This window comes from Choloepus didactylus, chromosome 4 (genome assembly GCF_015220235.1).
Source record: "Choloepus didactylus isolate mChoDid1 chromosome 4, mChoDid1.pri, whole genome shotgun sequence".
In the NCBI taxonomy this organism is placed as follows: Eukaryota; Metazoa; Chordata; class Mammalia; order Pilosa; family Megalonychidae; genus Choloepus; species Choloepus didactylus.
In genome coordinates, this window is record NC_051310.1 from 139,088,521 (window position 1) to 139,102,776 (window position 14,256).

At 41.8% G+C, this 14,256-nt stretch overlaps 1 protein-coding gene across 2 annotated transcripts in view; it reads right to left on the reverse strand.

Moving 5' to 3' along the window:
• CAPN3 (calpain 3) overlaps positions 1-6,921 on the reverse strand; it is a 56,038-nt gene extending 49,117 nt beyond the window's left edge. For both annotated transcript variants that reach the window (XM_037834206.1, XM_037834208.1), the window contains exon 1: positions 6,566-6,921. In XM_037834206.1, the coding sequence (XP_037690134.1) occupies positions 6,566-6,874 (309 nt within the window). In that variant the 5' untranslated portion in view covers positions 6,875-6,921. The remainder of the gene's footprint in view (positions 1-6,565) is intronic.
• Positions 6,922-14,256: the final 7,335 nt, after the last annotated feature.

Sequence of the window (14,256 nt, forward strand, 5' to 3'; positions counted from 1 at the left end):
GAAAATTTCCCTAAACTCTCTCCTTAAAAAAAGAGTCTAATGCACAACATAGATGAACCTTGAAAACGTTATGCTAAGTGAAATAATCCACACTTATATAAATATCTAGAATAGGCAAATTCATAAAGATGAAAAATAGATTACTGGTTACCAGGGGCCAGGGGGAAGGGGGAATGGGGAGTTCCTGCTTAACAGGTAAAGTTTCTGTCTGGGGTAATGGAAAAATTTTGGTAATGGATGATGATGATGGTAGCACAACATTGTAAATGCAATTAATACCCTTGAATTATATACTTAACATGGTTAAAATGGCTAATTTTATGTCATATATATGTATATAAAATTTTTCAAAAGTTAAAAAAAAAACCAAGAATCATATTTTAAAGAAAAAAAAAAGAATCAAATTCTAGAGATCCCTGGGTATGGGAACTATCAGCAATAGAGTTGCCTGTTTGGAGTATTAAGTGGTTGCCTGTCTTGAAGAGAGGTTTCCCCAGTGTCCAGATGTTGACTGAGGGAACTCACTGGCCTCAGGAGTGAAGAAGAGAAGACTAAGAGCAAGGTTAGACCATCAGGGCAAAGAACAGCTGGATACAGGGTTATAATAATAGTAATAGATAGGTGGGAAGGCGAACACCAGAGAAATATGAATGAAGTTGAGACCCAGTACCTAGTTCTGAGCTCACAAAGGGTGGGGCCCTGAAAAGGTGGAGTTACGGGGACAGGATTTGAGGGGAAGAGGAAAGTTAGGTAGCTGTGATGGTTAATTTCATGTGCTAACTTGTCTAGGTTATGGTGTCCATTTGTTTGGTCAAGCACGGGGCCTGCTTTTTTACTGTGAGCTATTTCGAGATGGGACTTTGCATCCACAATCAGTTGATTCCATCTACTATCAACAAAGGAGACTGCCCTAAGCAATGTGGGGAGCTCCTCATCCAATCGGTTGGAGGTATTAACAGCCAGAACTGAGGATTTCAGAGGTGAGAAGAGGAATTTGGACTCAAAATCAGCATTGGCTCTTGCCAGAATCTCCAGCCAGCAAGCTTCCCTTGGGAAATTCGGGTTAAGGCCTTCAGCATCATCCTTATCAGAGTTTCTAGCTTGCAATATGCCTAATGGGGTTCAGACTTGCCAGCTCCTATGGTCTCCTGTTGGTTCTGTTTCTCTGGAGAACCCTGACAAATGCAAGCAGCCTTGGGTGGAGGGCCAGTCACTGCCAGCAAATTATAAGGCACTGGGTTTGGAGATAAGCAGGAGGGTGGTACACTCCTCTGGTCCCCAATAGCCAATTGAAAAGACAACTGAGCAGAAAGTTACTGAGGGAAAGTGCAGGGTCTCAGCTATCAGCCCCAGGAGTTTGGAAGGCAATGGAGGAAGAGAGAAGGGATTTCCTAGGGACAGAGCTGGAAGCTAAGTTGGAGATGGCTATGTATCAGTTATGTAGTTTTGACTTCAACTCAGACCTGTGAACTGGAGGCCCAAACAGGAAATAATCTCTGCTGGCATAGCCAAGAGACAACGATGCCGATGCCACGTGGTTGGAGAAGGCTTTACTAGTTAAATTTAGCTTGAAATCTGGTTTAACCTCCCTCCCAAATAGAGTGGACTCGTTCTTCTCCAGGGTCCAAGTTAGTGAGGGGTTGGAATGAGACGGAGTTTACAGAAAGGCAACTATACTTAGGACTAGAGACAAACAGAGACTTGAGACTTGGGAAAACTGTTGTTGCTAGTTTCTGCTATTGGAAATCCTTAATGAGCTGTGCTGACTGGTGCGACTAAGCACTGCACATGATCCTCTAGACAGAATCTACATACCCTAAACTAAGAGGATGTAAGTCAGCTCGTTCATGGAGGGACCCTGGCCTGTAAACAGCAAAGGCACCAGGAGGGAGAGGCTGCTTCCCAAGGGAGGATTCCCTGGCAGCCTCTGGTCACAGTGGCGTGATTCAGGGATCTGGTGTTATCAAAAGTAAGGAGGATACCAGATGCTCGTTTCATCACAAGCTCTGCGACTGGCCTTCATTTCTCATCTCTTCAAAGACAAAAGCATTTGAAGATCTCTGTTGCCCCTGATTTTGAGAGTGATTGTAGGAGAGTGTAGGGAAATAGCTCAAGAAATTTCTAACCCTGTGGGAGGCAAATCCAAGTATATATATATGTGTGTGTAAATATACATTTATACATGTATAGGACTAGAGACATAGACATACATATGTATATGTATGTGTATATGTGTATGTATATATACACACATGCATAGGAACATATATCTTTATCATCATCATGATCATCATGTTTGTAACACATAATACTTGATTCGTGAAGGAAAATTCCGATTGGCTTTCAATGATATTCTCTCCTAGAGTTCAGTTTGGTGGTGTAGCCAGGGATTATATAGCTTGAAGCCCAGTCCCGGATCTCTGGGGTGGGGGAGTTAGGGGCAGGGCAGTTTGCAGGGCTGGCCTGTGGGAAGGCAGCTCTCTCTGAAAAGGAAACCTGGAGGGCCCTTCTAACACGGTTTTTCCTGCTACTCTGAGTGAGGAACAGGTTTCTCTGGGATAAGTTGGCTGAAGAAAGCTAGTAGAGGGTCTTATGCCTCTGAAAATAACTTCCCAGCTATTCCCGCTTTTTCTAAGCCATTCTAGCCCTGATTGTGTCTCTGGCTGATCTGGAAATTTTTCCTCAATTCTCCTAGGGCTGATCAGACCCACACAGCCTAGACCATGCAGGAGACTAAATTATAAGTCAGTGTATCTTGGATGCACCACAGCATAGTGGATACATCATTTTGCATTGGAGCAAACCTGGGTTTAAATTGTGACTCCTTTGGTTACTACTTTGGGCCTCACTTTTTTCTTCCATAAAATGGGGAATAACCAACCATTCCTGTGTTTCAAGGCTGTAGTGAGAACTAACTAAATCAGATAAGAAATTAGTAAAATGTCTGGCTGATAAAAGGCATACAGTGTGTGTGCATATGTGTGTGTGTGTGTGTGTATATTCCCTTATGATAATTATGGTTAATGTTTTTGGTCTCTCAATAAATGCTGTGTGCAGTGCTAAACGCCTCAAATAGAAGATCTCATTTAATTCTCACAATAGCCCTATGAGATACGTCCTGTTATCATCTCCATTTGTAGATGAAGAAACTGAGACTCCAAGAGGAAACGACTTCCCCAAGATCATACAGCTGACAAGTGGTGGAAGTGAGATGTGAGCCCCAGCAGTCTCTTTTCTGAGGCCAACCTCTTAACCACTGTGACTTCTGCTTCCAGGTGATGAAGACCAAGTCTCCTGAAGGCCATTTGCATATTCATTCAATAGACACTGACAGAATTCGGAGCAGGGAGTCTACAGGGTTACAGAGAGAGTGATTACTGCTCAGAGCATTTTTTTCTCAGAGTTCTGGGATACTTCTCTGTCTTGCTTCCCTCTGCTCAGAAGTGGAAGTGGTGGTGACTGTGGGGTGGGAGGGAGAGGACATGTAGGTATGAACACTGGTGAATGTGTACGTGTGGTAGGGGGTGTGAGGGGTGGGGGGCGACTGGGCCAAGATGGCCTGTCAGAAAGGGGAGAAGGGAGAGGATCCTGTGATTTGGCAGACTCCCACATGAAGCCGTTGGGCCTAAATGATGTCTCTGAGTACCTGGATAGGTGGAGACTGTACATATAAGTCACTTGCCTTGTCTGGACGTGGGTCACCTTACCTGTAAAGTGAGGGGGCTGGACTGCAATCGAGAAGTTAGGATTTAAGGACTAATTATGATTACTGCATCAGTATACAGATATTTCTTTTTACTTTCTGGTATATTAGGGTAGACAGAGGGAAGTACCTGAAACCTGAACTGTCATCCAGCTGCCTTGATCTCTGATAATGATTGTATAGCCTTTATCTTGTGTCCTTGTGATTTGTAAAAACCTTGTGACTAACCTTCACTTGTACCCATTTATCCAGTTTTTTGACTTCAAAGTCTTATGATCACTAAAGACAGCTCCTAATGTTTATAGTGAGGGGCCTTGGGTCAGCCCAGAACTAATCCACCCCAAGTCCAAAGTTATCTTGACAATCAAAGCTGAATCTAACCAAAATGGGCCCACCTGACATGCACAGTAGCTTAGACGTTAATCGACAAGTCACCTATACCTCATTATAATATTAAAAATCATGCCCACCATCATATTAAGGCCACTGTTTTCTTATATATTTTCTGTGACTAAGTATGTAATCAGTCTGCACATGCTCAATAATTAGATCACTTCTAATTACATAATCTGGGGCCATTGTACTCATTAACCTAAAATCTGCCCATCGTTTAATGCTGTAAAACTATCATAATTACTGCAGTTTGGGGAGACAGATTTTTGGACCCATAGGCCATTTGTTCTCCTGCTTCGCACCTAGCAATAAAACTCTTTCTCTCTTTGAAACCCTGGTGTCTCAGGAGTTGGTCATTTGAGCACATTGGGCAAAAGAATCCACTGCCTTGGTCTGGTAACAGGACTACACCTCCAAGATTCATTCCAACTCCAATAATTTCTAATTCCATATTCTACTTTATGCTAATGAACCAATAGGCATTGTTTCCCTGGTTTTTACCCAAGGGGACCATCTGGGCATTTTAACTGAGAGTGGGCTTTGCTGTCTGGTCCATTAGTGACTCAGAATTTTTTTGTTGTTGATGGTGGTAATGGGAGAAATTTGGAGCAGACAGGTCTGGCGCTCCTCATTTCATGCCAACCTTGACAGTATAAATTTTGTTACACAGGACCAATCAAGTGCCTATACCATAACAAACCTTAAAACATTTAAAAAATACATAATTTGCAAGTCTAAATAATAAGATTCAAGCCTATCAAAGATTTCATTAAAAATAGTATTAGTAAGCTTTTTTACCAGCAACAAATATCGAAAAAGGCTACTTTTAGAAACTCCCAGGGCTGTCTGTATTTCTCAGTAGTCAGTCCCTCAGACATCAGTTTTCGTTCACTAACATCAGCTGAGACCCTTCTGTGGACGTGGCCCTGTGTTGGGTAAGGGGGATCTGAAGACAAACAGGAAAGGCCTCTGTTCTCAGTGAGAGGGCAAATAGACATGAAAAAGCTTGAAGGAGGTGACCTCTGAGCAGAAATTTAAAGGAGTGAATCAGCTATCAGATGAAAACAGGAAGGGCAGACGGACACCATAAGCAGAGGCCTTGAGATGTGAGAAAACCTGGAGCAATAGAGCAGTGGAATGTTCCACACAGCTAGTGTGTCAGGGTCCAAGGGGAAAGAGGATAAAGATGGGACTATACAGTTAGGTAAGGGCCAGATTGAGAAGGCCTATATATCAGCTAAAACAGAGGTTGGACTTACCGTGGAGGACTGGGGGATCAGTGAAGACATTTCAGCAGGGCTGTGGCATGATTAAGGACTCTGGCAGTGGCTGGGTTGGAGAATGGAGTTCTTTACAGCCCTCTCTTCTAAACTGAGAGCCCTTAGGACAGTCATGGGCCTTACCATATAACCTCAGGAGACAAAAAGAAGCCCTGCAGGACGTGCAGGCCGAGATTGGGCTTATTGGGTGTTTTATCTCAGGTTAATGAAAATATGATTGATGTAGCATTGGGCCTCAGCTTCACATCATTTCTTCAGAGAGGGACTAGGCTAGCTCTCCTTGCCATAGGATCCCATAGTACCCAAACATTTTTCCTAATAGTTAATCACTCTTGTTCAATTACTGTCTTCCCCTCAGGACTTGAGGTTTCCCAAAAGCAAGGATTTCTGTCTTTCTTATTCACTGCTGTCTCCTTAATTGCCTGCCCAGAGTCTGGCATAAGTAAAAGCTCAATAAATATTTCTTGAATTAAGAACAGGAATCCCACTGGAGGCATGATCAGAGAAGGGAGCCAAGGGTATATTATTTTCCTTTTTTGTAGATCACTATAAATGAAACCTAGAGGCTGGAGGAGTTACCTAAAAGAAAAGGGGTTTTAATCCGGGTTCTCTCACATGCTCACAGGATGTACTTCACTTTGGTGTGCCTTTATTCCTCATGTGTGAGGTGAGGTGTTTAAGAATGACATGGCTACTGGCAAACTAAAGGAGAATGACATCATGACTTTAGTCGAGAAATTGGAAGACTCTTACAAAGATGCAAGAGATTGATTGAAACAAGAGAGAGTAGATCTGGACTGTTTGGAATTTGTTCAGGGAGAGGAATATTTACTTTTATAGGATAAATTAAACCAGAGTTCCAATTCCTAATTTAAAAAAGCAAGATTATTTCAGAAAGAAAGGGAAGAGAGAGAGCTAAAGAGAGGGAGAGGGAAAGAGATGGAGAGGCAGAGAAAGAGAATCAGGCCCTGCCTCCCTGCTTCTCAATGCCGATTTTGCAGAGATCTGACGATATCTAAGACTTCTCCCTCCCCTCCCCCTTCCTTCACATTTGAGGACAGAGCCCAGCAGAGCCAAGCCAGGATCCTTCCCCCAGTGCCCATGTCACAGCTGGGTTGCCGGGAGGTGCTGAGTGGGAGGTCTTCTCTGAGGGGAAAAAACCCCAACCAGCAACCAGTAAACTACTCACCGGAGGTCTCTTCCAGACGAACTGGATGGGGAACTTCTGACTATAAAAGAGAGAAGTCTCATCCGGTGGGAACTCAGGATCCAGATAAAGAACCTTCTTTTCTAGACATTTCTTGTGCAGCTGCTCAAATGTCTTCTCTTTTACTCCGATAATAGGAAAGTTGCGGCTGATGATGGCTGAATAGATGCCATTTGAGTTTCCGCCCGCAGCCTCAGTGGTGTTGCCCTGGGCTGGGTGGGGAAGCAGCCCTGGGGACCTGGGCTCAGCCCCTGTCCTTGGGGCTACAGTTGCGCTAATGACAGTTGGCATGGCAGGCAACTTTGGAAGGAACAGGTTTTTAAAAAAAACAAGATACTGCTACCTCCAAGGAAAGGAAGCAACTGTAAAGGGGAAGTTGGAGTGATTCTGTCATCTGAGAGAAAAATGTCCACATCCAATTCAAAGTTGAAAACCCATCAGAAGGTCGTCCAGTTTATGTCCATCTTAAAAACTATGCTGTGATCCTGAAGCCTTAAGTTCTTCCTAAGGAGCAATAAAAGATTTCTGAAGCAATTTTTACCTGGGGGGTTCCTATCAGCAGCATGCATGCCACAGGGAAAGAGAGTGAGGATTGGGTTTCAGTGGCCCGAAGAAGTTTGAGCCAGGAAAACTAAAAATAGATGTGAAGAAAGATCATGAGTATGAAAGCAAGAGAGAGGTTTGCAGGAGACTAGCCTGTGTGGTTGAGAGAAAAGAACCTGGCTAGGGACATTTCTGCATTGCCAGTACATGCTGGTGTCAGGAAATGAAAAGGGAAATGTCCAAGTAAGTTGAACACTGAAAATTATCAAAGAGCTGCTCATGTGTTATTGAATAGGCAGCTAAAGAGACTATCAAATTATTGACTGCTAAATTAATGAAAACAATATTGAAAAATGCTAGCAAGGGTGAATGTGAAATACTAAATTCCAGGGGAATATTCTAGGCATTTTTGAGAACATGAGGTTACTCCCTAAAGCTCTAGGATATCAGAATATTATTCAATATTGGGTTTGCTATCTCTTCTAGAATGTTCTGGTATAAATATTCAGAGGAAGTGTCTGGGTGGAAAAATACCACTTGGCAGAGTCCAAGGTTGAGAAGAACCCTCAGTCTCCTCTTCCCCACCTACCTAACTTAGCCACCTCTTGTATCCCTTCACCCCCAAAATAAAGACTAGGACCAAAGCCTCCCCAAAAGGTGCACCTGCTTATAGGTTACATATTGATTACTCAGGCATGACACTAGGCATGTGAGTCAGAAGCTGGAATTAGATATTGACCTAGATTTGCTATCAAGTCCCAGGTGTCATACTATAAGGAGTTGGTTTCAGGGCTCTTAGATAAGAGCATAAATGGCTCTGGGAAGAGGAATTGCCTGCCTGGCCATTATCCCGGCTTCAACTCATAGCAGCTGTTCTCTGGGCTATAAAGAGGAGGCCACATTCCAAGTCTGGCTGAGTGGAGGCTTGTCTATGACTGCAGCCATGCCTGTTGCCAGATGACCATACTCACCAGATCAAGGTTAGAGGCTACAGGAGAAGTTGGGAAGTGACCGCTGAAATAGGGTATAATACCACGCTTATGATCCCTGGGGTGGCAGCTTTGAGGAACTCCATGTCTGGGGCTTTTAGGAACCATCAGCCTACCCTCCTTTCCCTCTAAGGAAATGGCCAAGGAACTCTAGTAGTCTTGGAGAGGCAGAATTAGAGAGCAACTTCTGGAGGCTGACTGCTTAGGTTCAATGTCTGGGTCTGCCACTTACTGTCTGGGCCATGTAACTTTAGATGAGTTGTTTCTTCCCTTCTTCCTGTGTCTCTATTTTCTCACATATAAAATGGGCATAATGATAGTCACTCTGTTACTGGGTTGGTGTAAGGGTTAAATAAGCCAATTTATGTAAACCATTTAAAACAGTGCCTGGATTGTTTTAAGCACTCAATAAATGTTGTTCTTGCTGTTGGGCGAGACCAGGATTTACTGTTGCCTTGGGATTAGATCAGACTGAATGATAAATTCACTCATTCATGCACATCAGCGTGCACTCTACAAGCATCTACTGAACATCTTCCACATGTGCAGCCCAGGGATAGGCACACCAGGCCCAGGCTCATATAGTGCACAGCGTCTCCTGTCAGAAGCTGGCCTCCCTGCCTGCACTAAATGGACCTTTCCAAAGACTGGTTTCCATCCTCAGACTCACCAATAGCATGGACAGCAAAGGTGGGTTTTCCTTCTCCCACCCTTATAAGTTTTGGTCCCCAGCCCAGTGCTCTGTACCGCCCTAAAAATTTATAGCACTTACCTATGTTTTATTGTTTTTGTTTATTTAACTTCCTGTCTAGCCCCCAAGACTATAAGCTCTGTGAAGGTGGGGACTAGGTCACCATTTTACCCCCAGGGTTAAGCATATAGAAGGCCCTTACTAAACGTATGTTTATTTCCCTACGTGAGGAGACATTTCTTATACTTTTTAATTTCTTTGCCAATGAAATCAAAGTTTCTTGACTGATTTGACCCATGGTGGAGAAATTATCTCTAGGCCACACATTTTTCTTTTGTTTGCTATCCAAACCCCAGCTGTTTGGTAATTAAGATGAATGTTTGATAGGGATGAGTCCCTTGTCATAGCAGGATGGAAATCAAATACATAAAGTACAAGATGGTATTCATTTTGGTCTATCAATTTTTGTGGGTAAAAACCTTTCTCTGATCAGCAGCCCCAAGCTCACAGTTTATTCAGCTTCATGGCTTGGGCAACGCATGTGCTGTTAGGGAGAAATCCAATCTAAGCCCATGAACAAACGACAGATAATGAGCATAAGACAGCTGCATATCTCAATTCCCAGAAGCCTCCTCAAAGATAAAGAACTGGTTTTAATAACATATTTCAGCCAAGGTCATGAAATATCTGTGGCTGGAATAGTGTCTGTTGTATCAACAAGGCCAACTAATAGCTCCATATCATTGTCTTTTACGCCAACTGATTCAACAATACTGGGGCAATGTACTTGTTTATAATTATAACACCTACATGAGTTAGCCACTTCACATATGTTTTAAAACTTTTTATTTTAAAATAATTTTAGACTTACAAAAGAGTTGCAAAGATACTACAGAGTTCCCTTATACCTTTCACCCAGCTTCCCTCTATGTTTATCCCTTATATAACTGTGATACAAAGATCAAAACTAAGAAATTAATCTTGGTACAATACTATTAACTACACCACAAGACTTTATTCTGATTTCTACAGTTTTTCCTCTAAGTCCTTATTCTGTTACAGGATCCAATCCAGGATCCTGCATTGCATTTAATTGTCATGTCCTCTTAGTCTTCTCCAATCTCTGGCAGTTGCACAGTCTCTCGTTCTCTCTCATGACCTTGACACTTTTGGAGAGAACTTGTCAGGTATTTTGTAGAATGCCCCTCAATTTGGGTTTGTCTGCTGTTTTCTCATGATTAGACTGAGGTTATGGATTTGGGGGAAGAACATCACAGAAGTGATGTGGCCTCATCAAATCATATCTGGAGGTACATGAAAGGGGTATGTTTTAACACAGGTGATATCAATATTGATGACTTGGTTAAGGTGGTGTCTACAGGTTTCTCCACCATAATGTTACTATTGTTCCCTTTCCATACACACAGAGTATTTTTAATCTGTGTGACAACCCTGCAAATTTGTCTATTCCTTTTTATAATTGAGGAACTCTGAAGCTATCTGCTCTATTTTTATAGTTACATCATGGAAAACTCAGAATTTTAGGATTCTGTCTCTTATTTAACAAGTGACGAAATTAAGACCCAGTAAGGTTAAATGAAATGGCCAAGATCACCGAGCCAGTTTACTGCAAACCCAAACTAGACCCTAGATCTCCTGATTTCCAGTGTAGAAATAAATGCATGACCAAGACTCCATTAATGTGAATTATGCATAAAGATCTCTGGGACTCTCCTTTCCTTACCTCTGATTGGAGAGGAATCCAACACCATCCACCCTTTTGGAAATAACTGCCAAGATGCAGCTGTCTAATTCTGGCTGGCATTGCTATGTTACTGCAGCCTTTAGCAAGGCTGATCATAAGACACACAGATCTGATTTCAGGTGCCACTGTCTCCCCTTCCTTATTTCTCCTAGAATGCTAGCTACATGGCTGCCACTGTCTGTGGTTAATATGGTAACCTATTTCCAGTGGAGCTGCTGAAGGCTTTCTACCCCCTAAACTGAGAAGTTATTTTAGTCTAGAGTGGCCTCTAGAATTAAGCTTAGAAGTAGAGTGCAAGCTTGGTATTGTCATAAGAATTTCGTTACTCAGAAGGCTTTTGGGTAGGATGGTCAACTATAAGCTAAATCATTAAGCTCCAGTTATTTGTGTGCTTTGACTGTGTTTATGCTGCCTAGCTCTATGATAACCTGATGTTGAAAAGGATGTGAAAAAGTGAATGTATTCTGCACACAGACCAAACTCCAGAACTATAGTCTTCCCTAGCTACAGGGGTCTGATAGGCTGGTTTTAGTAAACCAGACTACAAGGCTCTGCAAACTCTCAAGGCAAGCTCATGGCAACAGCTGTGCTTTCTGGTTTAGGGAGCATTTAGGAGAATGGCCTGATCTGGGATTGGCTCTGGTCACAGGACCATGACCTTGGAGTTCGTTTAGTTATGGTTCTGAAGTAAGCCGTACCCCCAGAACGTAATTAGTCCTACAGGTTGATCTTAAGTGAAACAAACCTCCTTGGTAAAGGAATGTCTTGGTATGTAGTTATATTGGCAGTTACATCCTGGGATCACTTCCTTTAGGAACTGTCCCCAGACCTACCATAGCCTGTATCTGAATGTCCATGGTGACCTAGACTTTGGAGAATAAAGAAAGTGACTAAACTGGCCTTCCATGTGCATAAGGACTTCCCTTGCTCACTCTATAGGGTATTTGTCCTGATTAAGTGTTAGTCATAAAAAGGTATTTCTTAGTGTGAACACCCTATTCCAGGTCCCCTGGTCAGCTCCTGGTCAGAAAAGACCTCTGTAGTGAAATAACACACAGTGGTGCCACAGTGTGTGCAGTGTTGAGTTGGGGGTTGATGGCCTGGTGCTCGGAGTACGGTATTTGTGTTCCCCAGGGAAGGGAACTTGAGTAGAGAACTTGGCTTGGCCTATCACTTCTCGGGAAGAATAATCTGATGAAGATTCTGAAATGGTCTTCAGCATCAGAAACAGAGAGATTCTCTTGTACTTGGTTCACTATTAATTCCATTTGTATCATCTAAATCCTGTTTACATACCACAGTTTATAAGCCTTCACAACAACAGAAATATTTTTTAGCTATTAGATACTATAGAGACATAGCCCAGCAGCTTTGTTTTCAAACTTTTTATTTTGAAATAGGTTTCAAACTTACAAGAACAGTGAAAATAAGAGCTCCTCTATACCCTTCACCCAGATTCCTTCCCCAATTGTAACATTTTACCACATTTTGCCTGTTCTCTATGTATATGTACATACATGCACACAATTTTTTTTCTGAACCATTTGAGAGGAAGTTATAGATGATGGCCCATTACCACCCCTTAATATGTCAGTGTATATTTCCTAAAAACAAAGAAACTCCTCTGTATAATGGTAACACAACCTTAAAAATTAGGAAAAACACATTTAATCAGAAGTTCCCATTCAAATCTTTCCAATTTATGGGTCCTGAACCCAACCTAGGATCACATATTTGCTGTCATTTCTCTTTAGTCTCCTTCAATCTGGAACAGTTCTTCAGACTTGTGTATCATGGCCTTCATGTTTTGAAGTGGATTGCTGTGTTTTAACTTTCAGTTAAATGAAATTACTCAGTAAAGATTTTATCAAAAATATATTTCTATTTTGATATATAATTATTTTTAATGGTTGTATAATATTCCACTGTATGAAAGTACTATATTAATTTAACCAATCTCCTGTTAAAGGACATTTAGTTTATTTCCAGTTTTCCACACTATAAACCACATTGCAATGGGAAGTTCTGATTCGTCTGAAGTGGAACTTCTGGGTCACAGTATGCAGATTAAAAATGTTGGTATCACCACATTGTCATCTTGAAAGAGGATACCTATTTATAATTCCACCTATGATGCATCTTGAGAATACCCGTTTCCCTATGCCAACATCAGCACTGGACATTTCACTTTTTAACCTTGGCCAATAAGGAAAAAAAATCATTTCTTTGATTCTGAATGAGGCAGAGCATCTTTTCATATGCTTATTTTGCGTGTTTAAATTTCTGTTATGATTGCATTTGCCCATTTTTCTGTTGGGGATTTTCTGTTTTTCAACTATTTGTCAGCTCATTCTCTGGCTTCTAAACCTTGAAGGAAAGGCACAGTATGCACTTATTTTAAAGCTTTGTTTGAATCCCTATTAAAGTTATTCTGCTTACATAAAATTCAGTTCCCTGAGAAAACACATCAAGAATTAGCCACAACCAGATAGCTAAACAGCTGTTGGGCTACATCAAGCCCACATAGCTCTCTGCTACAGTCTAAGAAATAGGAGGTGGGTAAAGTGTGAGAAGGAATAAGAGAGAACAATTAAAAATATTCAGACTATTTTGTCTCTACTCAGTGTCCCTAGTCAAGTATTTTAATATAGACCTGGGTCAAGACAGAACAGTTCCTCACTTACTTGCTCTAATAGTTCTCATTTTCTTCTCTCCTCCAAAATTTTTAAATGGAAGAGCAGACATATAATATTAACCTGAAGATAGGTCTTAATTATTCAGCTTTAAATGCTACTGAAAAACCATTATTTAGAGAAAATAATATATTAGGTCTATTAGGAAAATTTGAAGCTGGGAAATATGAACTCAGCTCAAGAAATAATGCTTCCTTGCTCCTTAATTGCAAACCTTATAGAAACAGGTACAAAGAATCCACGTGTCTATGTGAGCGCATATATGCTGCAAAGCTCAAATCTCAACTGATAAAATGATATGTGTCCATGAGGAAATGCACAATGTTTACTGTATTTGGAGGGTAGAGTCCTAGGTCTGAAAAGTGAATCAGAAGCAAATTCACTCAATTTTCATTTTTTAATCAATCAAATCCATCAGATAACCAATCATAGTCAATCATTACTAAAAGCAAAGTATAATGGTGCTCTGGCAGATACAACTATAATGTGCTCTTAAGGAGCACACAATCGAGTAGGTGAACAAGATAAACATACTTGACACATTAAAGGCCCATCCCTGACAAAGCTAAGCAGTAGAGCATATGTTACAACTCGGGCAAGCATTTCAGAAAAGGGCAGCATCACTGGCAATGGGCACAGGGGAGTGGAGATGTTAGGACAGTTAGAAAGGCTTCATTGAGGAAGGGGATTTGAGTTGAGCTTGGAAGAATGGTAGGATTTGCATAATGGAGGAAGGGGAGACATTGCAGCCCAGGGGAAGAGAAGGCACGAGGTGGCAGCTGGCAAGGTGCTTAGAAGAGAAAGCCTGATAAGAACATGTGCATGTTGGGAAGTGCTGAAGAGATGAGGTGGCCCCAAAAGGGGCCATGGGGTTGGGCAACAGGGAGTAACTGGAGGCTCGAGAGCACAGAGTGTCATGATGACAGTGGTGCCCTGTAATGTTCTATCCCATGACAAGCCATATTGGAGACTGAGACAAAGGGAAAAATCAG